Source organism: Lycorma delicatula, chromosome 3, assembly GCF_047948215.1.
Source record: "Lycorma delicatula isolate Av1 chromosome 3, ASM4794821v1, whole genome shotgun sequence".
Classification (NCBI taxonomy): domain Eukaryota; kingdom Metazoa; phylum Arthropoda; class Insecta; order Hemiptera; family Fulgoridae; genus Lycorma; species Lycorma delicatula.
Genome location: NC_134457.1, coordinates 207239597 through 207264800, shown reverse-complemented (window position 1 = coordinate 207264800; position 25204 = coordinate 207239597). Strand labels below are relative to the sequence as shown.

Here is a 25204-nt window from a genome sequence, read left to right as displayed (position 1 = left end):
AAGAAACTAACATGATTTGGATCTTCAAAGAGATTGCAGGTTGGGAGCGAACAAAAATAATTTTTTAGTATAAAAGGCAGCAGACATAGAAGGAAACCCAGGAAGAGTTGATATGTTACTGTGAAGGAGGAACTCAAAAGAAAACTGTTGAAATGAAGATAGTAATGGAAGAGAAGTGGGTATTTTTCAGAGGGATGTGTGATGAACAACCCAACAGGAAATCATGAAAATGGGAAAATGAAATAATTAAGTGCAGTCATTGTATTGATATTTAATGCTGTAGAGACAACATCCAAAAGAAAGTGTTCTTTTGGAAAAGACAGTGTTTTTATTATTACTGAAAAATAACAAACAATTTGAGTACTTTAAATAAAAACAGCAAAGAGATAACAAATTAGTTGTTTACAACTACTTTGAAATACTCATATTATTTTGATCGATAACATTATTTCTCTGATTAATAGTCTATATTTTGAGCTAATGTAATATTATTTATTACTTCACAAGGTCTGGTCATTTTAATACTATTTCTTTCTTTGTATGACTTGGAGCCACATACCACCTTCAGCGTTATAAGTAATTGTTTTCTTTTCTATTTTAATTGGAATTGGAGTTTTCACAGATGTTTCAAATTTAAATCGAGATAAAAGTGTAGCAATTGCCAACTTAATTTGCATCTTTCCAAATCGCATACCTATTGAAAATGAAATTTCATTTTATATAATATGTAAACAAAGTTTATAATAAAAAAATTAATTTATCTTATAATTAAAAAAAAATTAAATTCTGAAATATTACAGATTAAAGATTTCAATTTTTGTTTTGTTACTGATATTGTCATTTTTGTGAATAAAAAATAAAGTAGATTGCTATTAAATTTCAGAGTATAATAAGGGTGGAAGTTTTACATCACTCTGCTTTTTTTAATGTTAAATAAGATTTACTACAATTTGCTGTTGTTATTTTAAAGTTTGTTTCTGAACGTTAGAGAAATGCTGCAGTTATAGGCCTTGTTAGCCATCTAAGCAACAGTAATGATTGTAAATATAGCAACATAATACAGTATCATTTCACAATGCTTATTGTCATTAGCATTTTATTTAGTATACTATTAGTGTTCATTGTTGGCAAAGCATAAATTACATAGTAGTGGAATGCATAAATAAAGTAATAAGAGACAAAGTGAGGTACCAGTGACCACAATACAATCCAGCCACCCTTGCTAAACCAAACTTAAAAAAAATATTTGGATAGTTTAGTATTAATTACATTTAAATCGTGTTACACTTACTATTCAAACATGCAAATGATTAAAAATTTATACACTTTTTTATCTTTTATGCCTGTTTTGTTTTTTCTCATTTCTCTGGGACTGAGGTGGAAGAGAGTTAGTAGATTTTTATGACTGAGGGTCCTTCTGACTTCTGTTACAGGAAGATAGCAGCATGTGGTGTGATTGAATAGCCTACAGTTACTAAGTACTGTAAAACTGGGAACATTATTATTTCTAGTTTAGCTAAGGCTAAACCACTATAAACTGAACAATTATATAATAATTGCAAAAAATCAATAAGATCAAGACTACATTAATATTAATGTGGCTATAATTTGTTTCACAAAAGAACGCAGCAAACCAAAACATAACAGTATGATGATTCTAATTTAAGTTTGCTCAATCACTCCAAGAAAAAACACACTTCTTTTAATTTTAATATAAAAATGAAGTAAAAATAACTGGTAATACAAAAATTATAAAATTGTGATAAAGTGATATATATTTATCTTAAAAAAATAAAAATTAAAAAACTATGTTACTGCAATATTAAAATTTCTTCAAATAAAACAAAAAAAACTTGTTACCTCAATGTATTTCTTCAATACCAGATAAACTTCTGCCTGTTTAACTATTGTCATCATTTCACAAATTTATCACAGTATCATCAATAATATTTCCACTTTCCATATGGACAAGTTTGAACATTTTTTTTTCTTTAATTACATGCTGAATACAATTTTCCCAAGCATTTGCATTTACTCTATTAACACCTATCAATAAATTTTTTCATCACTCATTTTAAATGTTGTGTTATACATCCAATATATAACCTTTGACTTGTGCCCATATCAGTTCTATCAGGTTAAAATTGCAATGGCATGAAGGAAAATGACAGAAGAGATGTGTGAGAAAAGTAATGAGACTGACTTTTTACTCACCAAAGTTTTTATTTTTTCAAACAACAATATTATCCCCTTCAAAGTTGTTCCCTTGGGCAGTTATACACCGGGGGAGTCGTTGTAAGTAGGGCTTTTAACTGTTAGGTCACAGTGTATTGAATGTTCAGTGGAGTCGTTGTTCCCACTCCTGTTAGCAGCGCTGGAAGGCTTCAGTTGGTAGTAGTTGGTCACAGTCTTTTGAATGTTCTCCAGAGTTCCAAAATGATGTTTCAATTTCGGGAAAAGGAAAAAGTCACAAGGACTCAAATAAGGTGAATAGGGGGTTGAGGAACCGTAGGAATGTGTTTTGAAGACAAAAATTTCCTGATAGAAATGGCCGTGTGACACGGGGCATTGTCATGATGAAGCATCCACTTGTCTGCAATGTCTGGTCTCACGCGAATCACTCTTTTCCTGAACCTTTCAAGGACACCTTTGTAAAACACTTGGTTGACAGTTTGTCCTGGAGGAACAAATTCTTTATGCACAATACCCCTACTGTCAGAAAAGAAAATCAGCATGGTTTTGATCTTTGATTTGCTCATTCGACATTTTTTCGGTCGAGGAGATGACGGAGTGTGCCCTTTTCGCTTTGTTTCAGGATCGTACTGAAATATCCAGGATTCATCACCTGTGATCACACGATTGAAGAATTCTTGGTCATTGTCAATCCTCTCAAGAAGATCAATCACACGATTCTTCGATTGTCTTTCTGTTCCGTTGTGAGGTTTTTCGGCACCAATTTCGCACAAACCTTGGGCATGTCCAAATCGTCTGTCAAAATTAGATGTACGGTGAAAGTGTTTAAATTTAACTGTTAACTCATCATCCTTATTGTCAAACGACGGTCTGATCTCACAAGAACCTTTTCACACTCAACTTTTTCGTCAGATTTTGGATTTGAAGGTCTCCCTGAGCGAGGTTGATCTTCAACGTGTTCTCGGCCTTCCAAAAATGATTTATGCCGGCGGAAAACTTGTGCTCTTGATAAGCAATGTTCCTCATAAGCCAGTTTCAACTTTTCAATGGTCACACTCGCGGATTCCCCAAGTTTAACAAAAAACTTGATTGCACAACGTTGCTCTAAATTCCGATGCTCCATTTTCGTAACATACAACAAAAACACAACTTCACTGATGGCGCTGTAAAAAATAATGTGTTGGCCGAACGGAGTTGAAACTTGTACTGAGCATATGGAAGGAATGAACAAACCGGTCTAGCACAGACCGGTAGTCACAGTGTTGCCAGATCGCTCGCAGTGTTACCAATCTCATCACTTTTCTCACACACCTCGTATCACACAACTTTGCTTTTCATTTACTTTATGATAAATAAATTTTTGTTTAACTGATTTTAGTAATCATATAAGTTCTGCTTTAGCATGTCTTCACTGTATGTGATTTTCTTTGAATTTAACCATTCGGCAAATTCTGATTTTTGGATCGTAGCATTTGGAACTTTTTCAGTTTTCAGGCAATGATACAGCAGAGTATCCATTACTATGAGGGATCTTTCAACAACAATTTCAACAATTTTTTAAAAACACTGTGTAAAATTGTCACCATTCATTTCATTGTGATACTCTTGGGAAGATCTGGTTTCAAATACCCATAAACCACTGTTGAAAAACCAAATGGTGGGGGGATGGTGGGCAAATAGCGTATTGTCAGTGGGTGGTTAGTGGCGAGAAGATGGGTGGATAGTGAGTGGAGGATAGGTGATTGATGGGCAGATTTTGGGTTGAAGCTCTGAACAAATTTAAGAACAAAAGTAACCACCGGGTTGGTCGCGAATGTGTCTTTGCAAATAAGCTGATTTTGAAGTCGAGAGTTCCAATGTTCAAATCCTAATAAAGGCAGTTACTTTTATATGAATTTTAATACTAGATCATGGATACCAGTGTTCTTTGGTGGTTGGGTTTCAATTAACCACATATCTCAGAAATGACCTGAGACTGTACAGGACTACACTTCACTTACACTCATACATATCATCCTTTAAAGTAATACCTGACTGTGATTTTTGGCAGTTAAACAGGAAAATAAGTAAACCGTTACGTAATTCAAATAATGGTTGGGGATTGTATACCTATAGTAGTATATTTATTTATACAGCAGCAACAACCGTCATTTTGCCCACATAGTAATAGATGATAATGAATTTTTGTGCGTGTGAAAAAATGCCATGTCTGACTGGGTTTTGAACCTATGAATCAAAGGCTGAGATTCTAACCCTCCCCACACTAATCAACATTAAAAACTCAATACATTTTAAAATGTGTTATTGACTGCAGTTTCAGGATTATCTTTTTTTGACGTTTTTTTATATGTATAATATAAAACCAGCAACGTATATATATATATATATATATACGTTGCTGATTATTTATTCAAAAGTTTTCTTGGTTTATGCTTCATAGCAGAATCACTCATTGTTAAAACCCGATTGACACAAAAAACAGGGTAAATTAAAATTAATGAAAATAATACTGAATATAACTGTTATAAAAATGAACTATAAAACTGTACTGATCCGTATGGAGTAACACAATAAGATGGACTGAAATACTTTTTTTCACTGAACTAAATAATGGTGTGAAGCATTACAAATATATTATCATTATTAAACATCAATAACAAAGATTTAACAAAATTTTTAATTCCTTATCATTGGTATGCTACAGCGCCAGACCAAGTGATAGCTTACATAAAACAATAAATATAAATAAACAATAAATAAATAAAGTGATATATATAAAACAATAATTCAATAATTGTACTTGCACATAGAAGTGACAGGATGATTCCACCTAAACTACTGAGTATAACTCATATGTGCTGAATTCATATTTATATCTGCTGCACCATTTCATGACACAAGAATTAGTTTGGTTTTCTTATTATATTTATACAATTTACACTGCTTATTTCTAACCATAATGTTATCTAAGAATACACCATGGCTACTACACCTATCTCCATCAACCATGCTACACTGTAAATTTTTAAACAAAGACCTTTTATAATGTTTTAACTGACAATCATGTTGAGTACAATGAAAAAAGTTCTAATTAATTATGTGAATTCTTTTTTAAAATTTGTCACAATATCATTAAATCAAATGAGACAAGAACTTCTATAAATTTATTCATGTTAGAATGAAAATTTCATTATTTTGCGCTAAATATAATCTCTAGGAAAGATACTCTTTTATTGAATCGTTTAATGATAGCAAAATGATCCTGTTGGGATTTTGCAGTCTCATAAACATTCATGGGTAAAGGTGGACAATCTCTCGTGCTTGCATAACTACTCAACAGCATATACAAAAAAAGTATTTTACTGAGTTAAGTTTTTAACTTTGTGGTTTTAACATTTTATAAATTTACATTTTAATAAAATTTAAGTTCTGAAATTGAAGAATAAGTTTTTCTGAGGATGGTAAAATGACTGAGATGCTAGAAAAGAGAACAAGTGCGAATTATAGGTAAGGTTGAATTTCATTTGTTTATATATAAATATTATTTTATTGAATCACAAAGTAGCAAAAATCTGATGATACAAATAGTATATTATATATCACCATAGTTTTAATCTATCTTACTAAAGATTATGTGTTGTGTTGCTGAATGAGACATATTTGATGGATATGTAATGTGTGGAAGGGTGAAGGCATTGACCTCGCTTCCAGGAGTAGACCAGATTGGAGGTAGACTGTGTTAGGTTAACTATGTGATGGAGCTGCAGTGTGGGAAGGTTGGCATTGACCTTGCTCCCAAAACCAGACCAAATTTGAGAGAAGTTAGTGCTTTTCTTTTTTTGAAATTGTTTATATGAGTTAAGAAATGTATTTGAGACATTTATAGTATAAAGTTGTTTTCTTCTGATAAACAATATAAAAGATATAAAAATAGAATATTAGATGTTTATAAACTCAAATGAAATTATATACTGACTGATTCAAGCAGTCTAGTTTTGAAGTTTATGTGATGAATGATTAGTTGTGTCCTTACAGTGTTAGAGTGAGGCGCAGGGATTACACTTCCATACAACTAGTTGAAATAGTTGAGAGGGCTACATATTAGAGTAGATAAGTGAAAATATTTGAGAGAAGCCTTGTTATCACCTTCACTACAGTGAAGGTGATAAGTAGTTCTGGAGAATTAAGGTGATTTCGGGTGCAACACAACATCAAACACATACGTACATATGAACATCCAGAAAATTTCCATCTGGTTTTTTGGGTTCCTTAGGTGTCAAAATATAAAGATCTGGTGAAAACTGCATATGCTCAAATTGGATTGATTACCATACTTTCCCTTTTATAGCTATAGCTCTGCTATAGTGCTAGGCGGGAATGTAAAACCTACCAGTATTTGAATATTAGGCCTATTTCATGCGGTAGTATTGACAGATTTTTTGTCCTCCATCAATTTCCATTTCTTTGCTAGATAACACACATTTAAATGATTGAAGGATTTTGAACCAATATTTAGCAAGACAATCATCGCCAGTAATTAACCTACAATAGATTTCTGCAACTATAGACTTCCTTGAAATACTTCAATTTCCTGGGTGTTGTATCATTTCTTTCTGTTTCTTAATTTTCCATCATTATTTTCTATTATATCTACTGCTGACTAACTTTTTAATAAAAATTAATACAGACTGATAATTGCTTTAATGGTAATTAGTACACATTTCTTTTGAAGGAATCAGATTTGCAAAGACCTGAGCTGGAATAACTTTCTATTTCACAGTGAGAAGGAATTCATAGTAAAGATATTTTTTTTTACTGACATTGCCAAATCACTGATCACATAATTAAATTTTTTTGAATGCAAGTTATTTCCTCAATCATTGAGTGTAATACAGTCATCAAATTGCAATGGTTAACAGTTTTATGAAATGTACAGCTACTCGTACAGACTTATGAATACTAAGTATTATGTTAAGTTTTTTAGCATATTTTTCATTTCCAAACTGTACAGCTTCTACAATACAGACTACCATATAGCCAGCCTAACTCTTTTTACATTTTCAGAAATTTTCACAGTATGTGGCCAGCCACATATATCATATTCAAATCAGAAATATTAATTTTAAATTTTTTGACCCTATAAAAATGGTATGATTAGCTGGAACAGTATAATCTCTTCTTGTATTCAAGTAGTGTCTGGGACACGTTATGTCATACTTGCAGAATCAATTTTTTTAATGGGGCACTCATTAATAAATGCATGATAGTCAGTTGACCACTACTCCATGGTGACTGCAGGCTTCAAAGCTCTGGACAGATTTGTAAAAACATTACATTATCTTCAGCAAAGCTGTATACATCACCAAACTAAACAAGAGTTGAAATCACCATGGAGTTATGTTCTTTCTTCTTTTGGTTAAAGGAAATCTTTGTTTTGTCGCAAAAGTTATCTAGTCTAAATTTATGTAATAATTAATGTATAAGACAGGGAATAATGTGTAGACATTTTTCATATTGCAGCAAGAAAGTACCAACAGTTTACTGCTCAGCAGCTCAAAAGTTTAATTACAATAGCTTCAGACCAAAGAAGCTGTTTTAATGGAGGGCCTATTTGTTCCTAAGTCTTTTAATGTATATATTTCATTATTGCCATGAAGTGATCTGATGTGAAGATGGTAGGCTAGGCTGGTAGCCTAGAGCCAAATTGACTGATTCCAACCTTATAATATAGTATTATTTTAATAATTATGTTAAAATAATAAATTAATGTGCATGAACTGGAAAAATTCTAGAGTAGACATTGAGTAAACTGGTAAACTAAGAAGGAATTTGATGAGAGAAAAGAATTACTTTCCACTTTCTGTGAGTATTATATATGTATACAGCATGTTTAGCATATGCTATGTGTACGTGTGCATGTGGGTGTGGACACGCACGCACATTCATAAATGGATATATTAATGTCTTTGTGTGTATATCTTAAACGCATTTAAGGGATAAAATAATGTAAGAATAATATTTTTACCAATACAAATCCTTGGTCCTTCTCCAAATGGTAAGTAGCTGTATGGTTGTATTTTGTGAATATTTTCTTTGCTAAACCGTTCCGGATCAAATTCTTCAGGATTAGGGAACAATTTTGGATCTAGATGCATCCCAATAACAGAAATAACAACTAATGTCCCTTTTTTAATTATTTTTCCATCAGGAAGAGTGTAGTCTTTTAAACATTGTCGCTGTAGAGTTGGAACTGGAGGATATTTTCTTAGAGTCTCTGTTGAAAAATAATTATTATAGAACAGTAATAAATTTAGATGATAATTATATTATTAAATTTTACAAATAAATAACCTGATATTAGAGCAATATTTTTTAAAACGATTTTATTTTCACTTTTGCATTTTGTGCATATTAGAAATCAATATTATTGTTGTTTGACTTATGATGTTTATTTTATAAAGTTTTGTCTTTTATAAGTATGGAACCGACAAACAATGTTCGAATATTATTATATTACAAAAATACTTTGCTAGCTTTTCAATTTGTATTTACTTGCTAATTTTGTAAAATTCTTATGTCAACAAACAAATGCGTTTTTAGTTCATTATGTAGTTTTAAAAACAAATAATGAACAGATTTTTAATTATAAATTATAAAGAGAAAATATTTAAAAACTGTTTGCAAACTTTTTTTTGGATAAATAATTTTTAAGCTTTCTTATTATAATTTTATTTAAATAAATGTTTAGCATAGTTCTATCTTTGTGTATGATTTCGTAATTGTTGATAGTTATGAGTTAATCTCACCACCCTTTTACTTTATGGGTCTTAAAATTAATTTGCTCAACAATTATTTTGATGGTAACTTCTGCTTATTAGTAATCATAAAACCTGCACTATTACTATATTTAAAAAAAAATATTTACAAATGTAAATAAAATCGAATGATTTTTAATGTGCTCTTTCTAAAGTACGTAAAAATGTAAAGATGCTGGTTTAACCATACAATCACCAGCATGGAATGCCTTCCACACCTCTACTGTCGCTCTCCTGTAAATAGATTTTTCTTTATAGTCTTTGGCCTGATAATAGATTTATTATTTCTATAATAAAATATTGTGTATGCCTGATAACAAGTCTGGCTAAGATTGTTGTTTAAATGGAAAACAGTTGAATTACTAACTATTCTGAAAATGTTTTAATATTTTACAGAAAGGAATTTTATTGTTTAAAGATTAAGTTATCTAATTTTTTATTTCACTGGCTAAAATATGGTAGTTGTTATTATTCAGAGCTATGTATTTTAAGTAAAAATTACTGTAAAAATAATTAAATTTAAAAAAAACTAAATTGTAATACAGAGTAATTCTGTTTATCCAGATCCCATTCATATCAACTAATTTGGAATAAGGATATTCTGAATTGATTATTTATTTTTTATAAAAATTCACAAATTTTTTCTTTAATATTATTTTTCCAATTATATCATTTCAAGTCAATAAAGTATTATGAATTACATAGAGTACAATAGATTTATTTTATTAACTTTTTTATAAATAAAAATCCAAATTTTTAAATTGCTCAATATCAACAAAAGAATACTGAACTCACTCACCCTGCCTCATTCAAAAAAATGTGAATGGCACATTGACTGTATTGGTACGTATATCACCTCTTTTGAAAGCCTATTGTCTTTAAACAGGGCTTATTGTAAGCAAAGTTTGAATGTATTGCTGAGAGGCATCTTAAAAAAATTTCAAATGAGTTTTAATTGATCAACAGTTTAAATTTAGTGATACTTTACAAAGCGCACCTGCTTTGTAGGAATATAATATTTTTTTTTTTTTAACTTACCACTTACGACCATATCTAAGTAAGGAAGCTGATTGAGAACATCATAAGATAAATCAGATCCTGCTTCATCGAGCTCATCTATTAGTTTATCCTGAATATGAGGATTCAAAGCCAACTCATACAGGCAGAAACCCAATGTAACAGAGGTTGTTTCAAATCCGCCCACAACAAAAACAAATGACTGTGCTGCCATTTCTTCTAGGGTTAAATTTACCTGATTGTCTGTTGAAAAGAATTTTATTAATATTAAAGCATATTCATAAAAATTGTAAAATTATATTCTAGAAATCTTTATCATATTTTAAAAAAATATCAATTAAAACTTAAGTAATAATAATACTGGGATAAATAAACATGCTGAATGTAATTTAAACATTATCCATTTCTTGATTTACTTAAAAGGTTATTTACTGCATACAAAGTGATATTAGAAAGTCACATTAGATACAAAGTCAATTAGAAAGTCACATAGCTTTCTTGTATTCTAACATCCTTAGCAGAATTTGAACTAATTTTAGGCACAGGCTACAAAATACTGCAATGCAAGATTCAGTTGAAAAAAATAGGCAAATTTTAAAAAGAGGATAATAATAATAAATGGTAGACAGGAAACTTCAGACAGAAAGATAATATTTGGTAGAAAACTGACAATAAAAAGAACATTACAAAAACATTCAAATAAATAATAATACATAATTTAATAAATTAGGTCTTTATTAGTTTCTGAAAGAATTATAAACTAGTTCAAAAAAATATTTCTTAAATAAGTCTTTTATTGTTATCAGTGTATTATATTATATAGGTCACTTCAGGAATGTGTGCAATTAATTCTAAAATTAATTAAAAAATAGGAGTGATTAAAGTTTTCAAAAATAAAAAGTATCAAAAAAAAGTAAATCTTCAAACTTTTTTTATAAACTAACACACTCAACCACAACTTGGTTCTTTGTTTCTTGAAACCATATTTAGGCAGATCAGATATCATTTATTTGCCAAAAAATGCATAATAATTTGATTAATAACAATGTATTCTCTAGAAATAATAATTATCAAAATGTTAATCAATTAAACATTTATATGGCTGTCATTTTGAAATGTTAAGTATAAATTTGCTGTAGTTATTGGAGAATAATGTTGCAACCATTTTTTCAAATATAAATATGATACCAAATAACAATTCAGATATGTTTTTGTTAATCTTCAGTCATTTGACTGGTTTGATGTAGCTCTCAAAGATTCTCTATCTAGTGCTAATCGTATCATTTCAGTATAACCCCTAAATCCTTCATCTCTAACAATTTGTTTTACATATTCCAAACGTTGGCTGCCTAAACAATTTTTTCCTTCTACCTGTCCCTCCATTATTAAAGCAACTATTCAGGATGCCTTAATATGTGGCTTATAAGTCTATCTCTTCTTTTAACTATATTTTTCCAAATGCTTCTTTCTTCATCAATTTATTGCAAAACCTCTTCATTTGTCACTTTATCCATCCATCTGATTTTTAACATTCTCCTGAAGCACCACATTTCAAAAGTTTCTAATCTTTTCTTCTCAGGTATGCCGGTTGTCCAAGTTTCACTTCCATATAAAGCTACACTCCAAACATATACTTTCAAAAATGTTTTCCTGAGTTTAAATTAATTTTTTATGTAAACAAATTGTATTTCTGACTGAAGTCTCATTTCACCTGTATTATTTGGCATTTTATATTGTTCCTGCTTCGTCCATCTTTAGTAATTCTACTTCCCAAATAACAGAATTCTTCTACCTCCACAATCTTTTCTCTTCCTATTTTTACATTCAGTGGTCCATCTTCATTATTTCTACTACATTTCATTACTTTCATTTTGTTCTTGTTTATTTTCATGCGGTAGTTCTTGCATAGGACTTCATTCATGCCATTCATGCCATTCATTGTTTCTTCTAAATCTTTTTTACTTTCAGCTAGAATTACTATATCATCAGCAAAATGTAGCATCTTTATATTTTCACCTTGTACTGTTACTCCGGATCTAAATTGTTCTTTAACATCGTTAACTGCTAGTTCTATGAAAGATTAAAAATTAATGAGGATAGGCAACATCCTTGTCAGACTCCCTTTTTTATTACGGCTTTTTTCTTATGTTTATTCAATTATTACTGTTGCTGTTTGGTTCCTGTAAATGTTAGCAATTGTTCTTCTATCTCTGTATTTGAACCCTAATTTTTTAAAAATGCTGAACATTTTATTCCAGTCTACGTTATCGAATGCCTTTTCTAGGTCTATATATCCAAGTATGTTGGTTTGTTTGCTTTAATCTTCCTTCTACTATTAATCTAAGCGCTAAAATTGCTTCCCTTGTCCCTATACTTTTCCTGAACCAAATTGGTCTTCTCCTAACATTTCTTCTCTCAATTCTTCTGTACAGAATTCTAGTTAAGATTTTTGATGCATGGCTAGTTTAATTGTAATTATTAAGCTAATTGTTCTGTATTATTCACAGTTATCTTCTACTGCTTTCTTTGGTATTATACTGTAACACTCTTTTTGAAGTCTGTCAGAACATCCGCTTTTTCGTAAATATTTCACACCAGTTTGTAACAAAAAGAAAATAGAAGTGGAAATAAATATCTTTTTAAAGAAGATTTTTTGTTAATTTTTGTAAACGTAGATGTGACACAAGTTGTAAATCTATGTAAGTTGTAATCTATGTAAATGAAAATCGTGCAGTGTAAAGTGTATATGTTATATAATCATCTGATGATTAAATTTTATATAAATAATGTTGTTATTAAGTGCTTATTTAATTTGAAAATAAATACAATTGAAACATATATAATGAAATATTACAGTAAGGAAGATAATAAGAAATTAAATGTCAACAAATAAAATATACGGTAATTGTAAAATTTTATTGTATTTAATGGTAAAATTAAAAAGTATGACTGAATAATACAGGCATAAAAAGCAGACTGGCACAGGCAAGAAGAATTTCATATGTTAAAAAAATTTGCAAGTATTAAAATTTAGACCTCAGAATTGGAAATAAGTTCTTGAAAATTTTGTTTGGAGCATAGCACTTATTAATATGAAAAACCCTATGAAATCTGATGAGGATATTGGAAATTAAATGGGTTGATAAAATTCAAAATGAAGAAATCTAAGTAAGGCATGAAAGGAGAACAATTTGTGGAAGAAATGAACTAAATTTGTGGGTTATATTAGTTTAGCTAATTTGGTAACAGAGGAATGTGTAAGAGAGTAAAAACTGCAGATGAAGATAAAAATTGGTGGTACTAGTTAAATTATTTTAAAAATTCATTAATGCTTGCAGATATTGTTACTAAAATTTTTTATACAGAATGGTAGGTATTGTATATTGAATTAGATGCAGTGATTTAGATTTTAAGTGATTTAGATTTAAGGAATTTTCTATATGAAATTCTGTAACTATAGTGAAGGATAAAAAAGCATCCAGAGATGACAGTATCTATATGAATTTTTCAAAAATGCTCCCAAAAAATATTTGAACAAATCTTTGGTTGTTTACAACAAGATTTTTGAAACAGGTAGGGTGCTAGATTCTTTTAAATCTGTCTTGGATTGATAAGAATAAATTGCTGAAAGAATTTTTCAGGTTAGTTAAGTTTCAGAAAGAACTATTCCAAGATAGATAATATCTTTACAAATATATCAGAATAAAGCTAAGTGTAAAAAGACTAAAGATTTGTGATTTTTGGTGGTCTTGTCCACAGCAATTGATTGTATAAATTGATAAGCTTTATTTTATAAACTCTGTGCTAGAGAAAATCATCTAAAATGGTGGCATTAATAAAAGGTATGTGTACAAGTATTAGAGCAGCTATTTGCAATTTATAATTTATGTACTGTGAATTGAAAATTACATATACAATTTTATTCACCATATTCATCTCTGATGCAGCTAGCAAAAGAAGTCGTGAGCACTAGCCGCGAGTTCATATCATTATAACAGGATGATTAATAAAAAAATTAATATTTAACTAAATAAAAATATATGAATTTTGTAGCATGATAGATAAAAAAAAACAAATAAAACTATTAATTATATTAAAATTTTTTCTAAAAGTAAAGTGTTTCGAAAAAAAAAAACTATTATTTATATTATTTTATCATTCTCTGTGTTTTTAAATGATTTAGATGGTGAAAAGATTGGTGGTGTACTCACACATGGGGATTATGATGTGGTCTTGTTAGCCTTGGACACACTTTTATTGTAAAAGAACATCATTGACCTGGTTGAATATTGTTCAGTTTGGCACTTGGAACTCAATCTTGATAAGTACAAGGTTATGATTTTTAGAAATGGTGATAAATATGCCAATCATGAAAATTGGTGGTTCAGAAGCATACAGCTTAAAGTAACAAACAATTACAAGCATTTGGAAATTAATTATACATCATTGTTATCAATGGGGTGGGGTTTGCAAGAAAGATTTCTAAACCTAAGCTTCCTTTGAACACCTTTAATGACATAATTTTGATTAATAATTTTTTATATTTAGAAAAGAAAAAAAATTGTTTGGTGTGTGGTAAAGGCAATATTATGTTATGGAACTAAAGTTAGGGTTCTATAAATATATGATAATTTAAGACAAGATGCAACAATTTTTTTAGAAGAAAAAAGAAATTTAATTTACCAAGTAACATATTTAACTACAAGTTATTACTTGAACATATATACTTTTAGTTTTCCTTGATGAAGTTATACCTCAATTATATTAACAATGTTACAGCTTTAAATTCAGACTGATATACAAACATTCTTCTAAGAGAGATAATAGATAGAAAAAAAAAATGATTTATATAAAGAATGACAAGATAGATTCAATGAAAATGATGTGGCGATTGACTTCAATGAATGTTAGAGATGTTAAAAACTAATGAAATAATTTCTAAAATTAAAAATACTTTGAAAAGAGATTATAAAGTTACATTTTATAACAAATGTGGATGTATTTTTACAGTGAATTAAATATTAATCTAGATTGTATTTGTGGCTACAATGAAAATTTAATAAGTTGGTTTTTTAAACCAAGAATAGAAGCGATCAACTCTAACAAGTATTCTTCTTACATAGCAAGCTTTAAACTTTGTTCTCTGTACAAAAAAGAGAAGAGGATGTCTTTCACTTGTTTTGCTTTGTGCCCTATACTTATGAAATTTGATTTAAAATTTTTTTCCAAAAACAGGTTAAATATGAAAGAATTAATTATGTTTTTAAATTAAAAAAATTTGGATTGTTATAATCAAGTATTGTAAAGAAGCCTGACAGTTTAGGTACAATCTAATTCAAAATTTAAAAAAAAATATACATTTTATACACTATTATTACAACATACAGATTCAAGTAAATATTATGTTTACTATGTTTTAATCTATCATGTTTATTCTTTGTTTATCTTTTTAAATTAATTTTGGGTTCAAAATGTGTATAGCTAAGATGCCTGGATGGTATGTTCAGTAGTTTAGTATCTTTCAGTATTGTTCTAAGTATCAACAACAAAACAGTCTAGGATTTTAGGTACAATAATTTCAATGTTTTATCTATTATAGTCTACTGTATATTAATTAATACAATTATAATTAATATTAATTTTTTATTATTGTTGTTATTTTTTGTATGTTAAATAGTTAAATTATATATAAAAATTTATTTATTAATTTAGTTAATGTTATTGCAATAGGGGTTTGTTTCTTTTTTTATACTGCATACACTTATTGTTGTCACTCCTCATATAGTCCAATGACTATGAGTATCATGTCAAGTGTTCAAATCTGTTTTTTTGTATTATAAATGATTTGTGTTAAGAAGAGAAGGTTTTATTATAATAATAATTATTATTATTATTATTATTATTATTATTATTATTATTATTATTATTATTATTAGTAGTAGTAGTAGTAGTAGTAGTAGTAGTAGTAGTACTAGCTAGTTACCTTTTTTCAGTTCTCCATTATTTTGAAATTCTTTATTATTTTTCAGGTCTATTAGAAGTTGCATAAAGTCATCTCTTTTGATATTATTATTTTCACGATATTCTGTGTTTTCTTTGACAACATGCATGTAATAATCTTCAACAGCTTTTGGTACAAATCTCATTTGCATTAATTTTGCAATAAATTTAGCAGAAAGAGTTAGCGTAAATCTAAACATCTGTAGAGTTGAGGGAGCTGAAAACATATTTGCTACTTTTCTCAAATCAGTATTTTCGTTTTTGAAGTTATTTCCTTCCAATCCAAGGGCTACGCTGGATATAACATCTAATCCATATCTACCGGTAACATCTTTAAAATCAATATCACCTTTTGAAGATAATTTTTCAACATAATTTTTTAGTTCTACAGCACATTCTTTAGCAGTAGAAAACATCTTCTTCATTTTACTGCTGGTAAATGTTGGACTAAGCTTTGCTCGAAGATTCTTCCACTTTAATCCTTCAATTGCAAAGAGGTGAGCTGATAATGGATCAACAGCTTCATTAAAATAAACACCTCTATCAACAAAATTACTGAAATCTTTTACTAATACATTCTTTATAATTGCTAAATCTTTTATCACAATTTGTGGTTCCAAAAATGAGTAAAACCCAATGTATTTTTCATTTTTAGCTTTGTTGTAAAAATCAAGAAATATTTCAGTTAAACTGGTTTTTTGAAAAACTACATTACCAATAGAACCAAAAGGAAATGTTCCAGAAATATAAGGAATTCCTTTGCTTTTCCAGTAAGTGAAATGATACACAGAAAATACATACATTATAGCAAATAATACTGCAAAAACAATTGCTACGTTGACCCATAAGCCATCAAATATGAAAGAAACAGCCATCTGTAATTGAAAATAAAACCTCTATATATTACTATAATTAAAGAACCAAACAATAATAATAAAAATATAATAACAGAATTACTTAGCTGTACTTACTCTATTTTTTTAATTATTAATAATAACCACATTTAGTTACTCTACTTTAGAGTTCATCTGCTAAATAGAGTAACAAAACAGAATTCATCCACAGAGATGTGTTTTGATCCTTAGATCAAACTATTATATTTAAAATCTTCAGCTTTGAATCTTAATTATAATTTACATAAATATTATTGCAGTAATAATAATAATAATAATATTTATTAAAAAAAAACATTCTACAGTAGATGATACATTGCAAACTGAAAATTTGTTTATTAATTAATAATGTAAAAAAAGGTATAGCTAATATAAGTTTGAAATCTCTGTTAAATTTATACTGATTTGAATAAATTGTCCTGCTCATGAACTAAATGTCCTTCTATGAAATAGATATTTTATATTCATGTATTTTATTTTATCCCATAAAGATCAACAATAAGAGCATCTGACATGTCCTTACATATTATATTGTGGGTTGTACAGTAATTTTTACAGTTTTAATTTTTGTACAGTAAGTTAACATTACATTTTCATAAATTATAAATGATACAAATACAGATTAAAGCACAATAAATATAAAATATAAATATCATCACTGACTAATATAATGTACGAATTAACTTCCATTGTTAAAGCTCTTACCAACATATTTCAGTAAATTTCATATAGTCCATATTTCAATATGAATCATGAGAACTAATTTTATCAGTTAGTTTTATCTATTATCTGCCAGAACAATGTTTCCTTAAAAGTTTTTAGGCTTATAGTCTTATAATGATGGATGTTTATTAGAAAATATTATATCTAGAATAGTGTGTAAATTAATCCAAACACAAGGAATGGTTTTGTTTATTTCTATATTATGGCTGCGTTTATTGACCACACTTATTATTTAAGTTGTCTGTGTAGTGTAAGCTTATTGTTCTTTGTAAATAGAGTTTTGTGAAAACTTATTTCATTTTTTATTACAAAATCATATTTTCATATTTTGCTTCTGTGTCTCTTGAATATATAGTAATGGGCATAACTCCAAGAAAGCATTTGAAAAATATTTCTTTTTCCGAGCAGAGCAGTATGCCACAAAATAAATAGCTTCAGAGTGTGGTGTTGGACTTAGGGCAGTAAATGCTATTTTAAAACAATTTAAAGAAACTGATTCCTTTTCACCTCAAAGCAAAGGCAAATGTGACTGTAAAAGAAAAATTACCCCAAATCATGATTGGTTATAAGAGAGAGAAAAAGTAAACTTACCCAAAATTATCTGCTGTGGACTTAAATTGAGCAGCCACCAGTGGAAAAAATTGACATGTGACAACTGCAACATGCCAAATTCTTGCAGCTGGATTGAAATCTTATTGCTAGCTAAAAAGCAACTTTTAACACCAACAATGTATAAAAGAGGCTCTTGTGGGCTAAAGCACATGCTAATTGTTCCAAAGAAAACTGGAAAAGTGTTATGTTTTCTGATGAGTCATATTTTTATGTGATGAAGAAAGGTTAGAAAAGGTACAGATGAAAATATATCACTGGCTCATATCCAATAATCAGTTAAACACCCCAGAAAAAATATTTTAAATTCTTTTTCATTTGAAGGCTCTTAATTATGTCCAGTAGAAAGTATGTTTAAATGTGTTGAATATATAAAAATACTGAAGGAAAGGGTTGTGATGCATCAAAATAAATTCCTACAAGGCAACAGAGTGTTCCAACAAAATTTGGTACCATGCCATATAGCCATAAAAATGAAAATTCTTTGAAGAATGAATTTTAAAGTGCTCCCATGGCCAGGCAACTCCCCAGACCCAATTGAAAATCTTTGGTCAGTAGTCAAAAACTTACTCTCAAAAATGAACTCTATCACAAATCTGACTTTGAAGCAATAATGGTATGGTTTTATGATGAAGTCAAAAAACGTGTACTACTCTTGTTGAATCGATGCCAAATAATGTACATGAAGTGTTTAAGAATAAAAGAAGATATATTAATTATTATTAGAAATTCACAAATTGTGCGGGTATAATTTTTTTTCTAAATAAATTTACTTTTTATTAAATAACATCTGTTATTTAATAGGTAGATTAATTTGCATGATACTGTACACAATAAGGTGATCATTGCAAGTGGTAGTAGTCTTATACATAGATAATCAGGTGCACCTCTTGTCATTGATTGAGTAATTGTGGTAAGGACAAAAAAATTGTAATTAGCAAAATTATTTTTATGAAAAGCAGCGTTTGAAAAATATAAATAAAAGAGAATGGTAAAATATTTAATTTTAAAGAAATGGCTTACAGAAATGAACGTTATTTTGTATAAAGAAAATTTTGTTTTTCAATTAAAATATTAATTCACTATTTAAATGAACTAGCCCAGAAAATAGTTTCATATATTAAACGGTAGTGTTTATAAATAAAATAAATAATTTTTATTGCATTCAGTTGTATAACTTTCATTAGAGACAATATTACTTGGATTATTTTCATTAGTAAATGTTTAGTACTCTCATACCACATAAGACAATTATCAGTTTGCAAGATATTTCCTTGTCATTAACATTCTCAAAATCCTTTAGTTTCAGAAAATTTCCCTCCTTGATTTGTACTATAATTTCAATGGGAAATTAAGTATCTTTCGGGGCTTAGTTATTCACTTTAAACCATTACTTAAAGCTGAATGATAACACTTAATGTTAAATGTAAGATTACATCTATTTTCACTTGAATATAAATTTGTAAGCATAATATTTTTTATTGGATTAATTTATCTTCAACAATCTTGTTTAGAATTATTAAATATGATAAATGATTTAGTTTTAAATTACTAGAATTACTTTTCCAAAGACTTTTGGAGTTATTTACAAACTTTTTCAATTGAGTTTCAAGCATTGTTAATGCTTATTTAAAAAACGGTTTTGGAAATTCCTTGGATGTGTAATCAAATAAGGTATTCAATTTATATACTGTTATTTCTTGAAATTGTTTTACTCATTCATCAAATATGCTTTAAAATCTTTTAGAACTTTTTTTTTACTGTAGAAGTTTTTATTTATTTAATCATGTATGGAAGTAAATGTATTTACTGGTAGTAATCAAAAGAATAATCAGATCTGTTTGCTGGTCATGATGTTCTTTGGATCTGATTGGCACTGATTCTAAGCTTTTTCTTCAATACATCAGATAACAGTCATATTTGAAAATATTGGACATTGACCTGTGTTTCCACTTGGAGACCGATCAAAATTTTTCTTATACATTATTATCAAAATAAATTGATAAAACCTAATAATTCTGTTTTCATAACAGTATGGCGATTGTTTACAAGAGGAGTTATTTTGAATCAAAAGATCAAGTCTTTGAAGAAACCATATGCACTGACCAAGATTTTCATGAAAATGGTTATTCATTTCTAGAACCAAACAATTTGCTTAATTTAAATCTGTAAATTTAATAGTAATCATGAAAGTTCCACTTCTTTTTTTTAATATACTCTCAATAAGCTTTACTGCACATCTAAAAATTTATCTACAGTTGTAATAATATTTAATTATAACATGTATTTAAATCTTTAATAGAAACTTAAAGAAAAAATGTTTCCATTATATGAGTAAATATAGGATGGAGAATATATAGGACTAATCAAAAAATAAACCTAAAACAAAATCTGCAAATCATACATTATTCTTATTCAAGGTGTTGTATTATATAATTAATTTATTAAACAAGAAAAATAAATGTTAAAGTTTTATCTTAAAATTTTTTGAAGAGAGCTTAAAAAAATAAATTAAAAAATAATATATTCTTATAAATCTTCTTGCATTTTCCTTGTTTATTTTTATGCTTATGCTTTATCTCATTAAAAAAAATTAATTGCAGATTATTTAACTCGTCTAGTTTATTGTTGATGTATTCATGTCATGTCCACAATAATGTCAAAGGTTTTTGCTTTAAGATTAAAAACAAACTAAAAAGATTTATTTAATTTACCCTTTCATTTTTTAAAAAGTAATAAGTAATTTAATTTCAGTGCATTTTTAAATGATTATAATATAAGTAATGCTAAATTGTTTACATTGAAGTTAATTTAACTGATTTATTATCTATACATTATATTAATTTCCTATTAATTATCTATTTACCTGTTATTACATTATTTTACTATCTATTTATTATCTATTAATTACTGTAATCTCTGAAAACTCCTTCAGGAAACTTTATTTAAATGTACCAAATGAATAAAATTACAAATTATTTAATAACGTAAAACTTTTGTAAAGACAAACCATACCAAATTTTGTAATAAAATATTTTTAATAACTTATTTCAATAAAATTCAGTGAACTTTATGACTTTACTTTATTGTAAAAGTAAAAGTGCTGCTATTCTTTCTTGGCATTAATTGATTTTACAGCTGGTGATTTTTTTTTTGTTTTTCAATTAGGCAGATGTATTTGGAATGTGGTTGGAAGTTTGTTGAATTTGTACTGTGGTTTTGAATTTAGTTTATTGTACACTTTTGTGGGTTCATACATTTCATATGTTCAGAATTGTTAAGATATGGTCCCTTTTTTGGGCATGTGTGTATCATCAAGGTTGTTCTTAGTGATAGTGAATTAGTGTTTATGAGATTGTTGGCAACAATGTTGACTCTATGCTACCTCATTGTTGGAAGATGCTTTCAAATATTCACTTTATCTTCATTTAAAGCTGTATTTCCTCTGATTGTAAGCAAATACAAATTCTTGAGCTATCTATTAGTTGTTCAGTAGAACTCCTCTGTAACTGGACTTTCATAACTTCCATGACATTCCATGTTATAATGTTTCCTTTGTTTTGTTTACAGTTTAATTCAAGTTCAATGATTGTTTCATGCAATCCAGTGCTAACAGAGTATTCTAGTAACTACTTATTATATTGATATTTGTTCATGCATTTAATTACATGTTACGATTACATAATTTTTTTTTTGTATGATATAGCTATTTTCTATTGAAATTACACTCTCTCTGTGTGTGTGTGTGTGTGTGTGTGTATTGTGAGTCTGTGTATTGTGTTGTGTAATGTTACAGTGTACAGTGTTTTATGTTTTTTTTGCATCCTTTTACTCTTACTATCCCATTTACATACTTCCATAGATAAAAACAGGTTCTTGGTATGACAAGTTTTGTCTGAACTTCTTTGTTACATCTCAATACCAGTGAAGATAATACAACTCTACATTATGGACTTAGCTATCTGGAATGCATTTATCTTTGAAAAAAAAGAAAAAGAAGATGGAAACAAACAATCATTTGAAATTTAAATTAGAAATAGTAAATATATTGTTGAAAAATATCATATTATATCTAGGGCTAGGGCTGGTCATACAAGTTCAACTCCAACAAAATTGTATTTACTAGATGACACTTACCAGAATATTTGCCATCAATTCAAAAAAAGGAATTTCTGTAAGACAATTTGACATTTTGAAATAACTAGGGTAAATAGAAAGAAATATATGTAAAACCTTTTATTGATATGGTATGAATTTGATATGGTACTCATCATTTCCTCTTGCTTCACAGTTAATCACAGAGTATTAAAAAAAAAATTACTGATATGTATATGCCTGTAGATATTATAAGTAAAAAAAAACAAATATGAAAATGTCTTATTTTTATTTGTGCAAAATATTCTGTCACTGATATTAGTAAAAATATGAATAATGAAGTGAAAAAAGAAACAAAAACAGAATCCATTAAGGAAATATAAGAATGTGTTACTGAAAAGTTTTCTAATGCTGTTTTTCCAGTGAAGGACATCGGATGTTACTAAATTATGTAAAAGAGGATCTGTGACAACTTCTAAATGAAGTTAACCAATAATTACAAAACCGGTGGCTACTAAATAAATATTGAATAAAACTCATCTCACAGGAAGTCTATTAAATATTATACAACTATAGCAGTTGAAATGTTTATCGTTCATGGTGAGTAGGCCAGTGTTGTACTGAATAGCATACTAGCTTCTAGATCAGTTGGTCTTGGATTCAATTCCCAGCAGGGGTTTGACATTTATTCCCCATTTCATTGTTAACTTATTATTATGTATCTTGGAATTTTTTTGATGAGCCAATGAATAACTATTTACATATATCAAATCTTTGATGCACAGTTAATCAATGATAAATAGGAGTATAACTTCAGCCACATACTTCAATATCACTTATTGAGCATTAGCAAAATTCATTGTGATTTTACAGTGGAATGAGCCATCAATAAAGATTTGCGGCTACTATGTTCACCTGATTTATCTGTGTAATTGTTATCTTTGGGGATACTTAAGAGAGAGTTTACAAACAAAGTTTAAATGAAACTTACTCTACTCATAACTCTACTCAGTTTTTAGATCTTTCCTAACTTTGTGCCATTTGTATCTCAATATGGCTGATTTTTTAAATCTAATTTAAATTTTTTAATTTACAATTTAAACCCTCTCATTCTTCTGGTTAAAAAATGAAAACAAAAAAGATTGAGCTCAAAGATGTATAGATACTCCAGGAGCTCACTTTCATTATCTGTTGCAAAAGGTAAGAGGTAATTTAAAAAGAAAAAGGTAAGCGTTAATTTTTCTGCAAACAAAAAATTAGGTAGAAATATTTATTATTTCACTACTTGATAGTTATTGTTCTTAACACGCATCAAAACAAAAAATTAATTGGAGGTGGGTTTATTTTTAAACAAAATCATAGCCCTATATTTCATACAGTATGCATGTGTATATTTGTTTAGAATGTTTCATAATTCCAGGATTTATAAAGTTCATTTAACATATTTTTAAATTGTTGTATAAATCATAGTATAAAGATGAAACAGCAAATTTACTTAATAAATAATCCATAAAAATAAATAAAATACGTTATATACTTACATTTAATATAAAATTAACTCTTGTGTGATGATTACTAACAACAGTGTCAGTAGTTTACAACAGAAAATTAAATTTTAAACAATAACATCTTTCCTTGCTTAAAATATAACACAAAATAATTTAAAAGATCAGAATTTTCAAATTAAAATTTTCTACCTACTCATAATACCCTTAAAATTAATTCATCTAAACTTCTTTGATTTTAAGATAGCCTACCTCTTTTCATAAAGTGCAGATTTTTTTCTTAAGGAAGTAACTGAATTAGGCAAAGAAAATTCTTCTTTCATGTAGGCTGAGATTTAGGTAAGTCTGATCTTCCACCTGATTAATACTTTTTGTAGAATATATATTTGTATTTTTCTTTGTGTTAGCACGTGTCAACATATATATACACTCAGGTGTATTTATATTGAACATTGGAAAAAGTACATTGTACTTATATTTGAACTTATCATTTTTTAATTTACATAAGATAACATTAAAGTGTTTTCATAACATTAAACTAAATATTTAATTCTTAAGAAATATTGCAATTTATTTTATACAACTTGCTTTTCAGTATTTTCTTCCATTAAAAAAAATTTAGAACAGAGATGAAAATATAATTCAAAGAAAATATCATTTCAAATTTTATCTGTTCTTTTAACTCCTTTTGCTAAGTATGTGGACTTACTGTGATTAATATATCAATAAAACAAGCTATTCAAATGATAATTGTTGAATAACTAAGTAATTACTGAAAATTTTATGCCCAATAATTATTATACAGAAGCATTGGGATATTTGTTTCAGTCTATTTTTGTATTTAAAAGATGTGTGAAATATCAGAAGTATAAGTCCCACAAATCAGAGTTGCTTTCTATGAGAATAATGATGCTCATTATATAGCCAATCCTGCAGTGTACAGTGTGAAGACCAAATATTACTTGCATTTAAAGTGGGCTTTGATTTGTTGAACATGACAGTATTTTTAGCTCAGTGTAAAAGGCAGCAGTAAACTGCTTCATTCCTTATTTTCTTACAAAGCTTGGCATGAAATGCTTGATATTTTAATGAATGAATCAATATGCTTTTATGATTATCTTATATTAGATCATCTAAAAACATCAGTTTTAAAAAAAGCTCAAAAAAATATTTTTATTCAGCATAAAATATTTTATTTAACATTACATTAATATAATAATCAATTGTTTTATGCATTATTTGATTATTTTAGATGTTCATGTTCATTTTTTTTTAATAGGTTACATATAAAACTTATGTGTGAGTCCAAGGTTCTATTTTATTACTTTAAAACTGTTTAAATAAAAATGTGATA

The 25204-nt window shown here is 28.2% G+C and overlaps 1 protein-coding gene across 1 annotated transcript; it reads right to left on the bottom strand.

Moving 5' to 3' along the window:
• Nucleotides 1-364: 364 nt before the first annotated feature.
• LOC142322385 (cytochrome P450 6A1-like) lies at nucleotides 365-24263 on the bottom strand. The gene is made up of 5 exons (XM_075361409.1): nucleotides 24103-24263; nucleotides 16009-16900; nucleotides 10047-10268; nucleotides 8219-8467; nucleotides 365-694 (listed from the first exon to the last, which is right to left on the bottom strand). The coding sequence occupies exons 2-5, from the start codon at nucleotides 16898-16900 to the stop codon at nucleotides 525-527; spliced, it is 1533 nt and encodes a 510-aa protein (XP_075217524.1). The 5' UTR covers nucleotides 24103-24263; the 3' UTR covers nucleotides 365-524.
• Nucleotides 24264-25204: the final 941 nt, after the last annotated feature.

What these genes read in the sequence shown, in the direction of transcription:
- LOC142322385 (XM_075361409.1), bottom strand. Translation starts at nt 16,900, where the DNA reads ATGGCTGTTTCTTTCATATTTGATGGCTTATGGGTCAACGTAGCAATT. An exon ending in TAATGGAGAACTGAAAAAAG is followed by an intron (nt 10,269 to 16,008) that starts GTAACTAGCTAG and finishes TCTTTTCAACAG; the next exon opens with ACAATCAGGTAAATTTAACC. An exon ending in CTTAGATATGGTCGTAAGTG is followed by an intron (nt 8,468 to 10,046) that starts GTAAGTTAAAAA and finishes ATTTTTCAACAG; the next exon opens with AGACTCTAAGAAAATATCCT.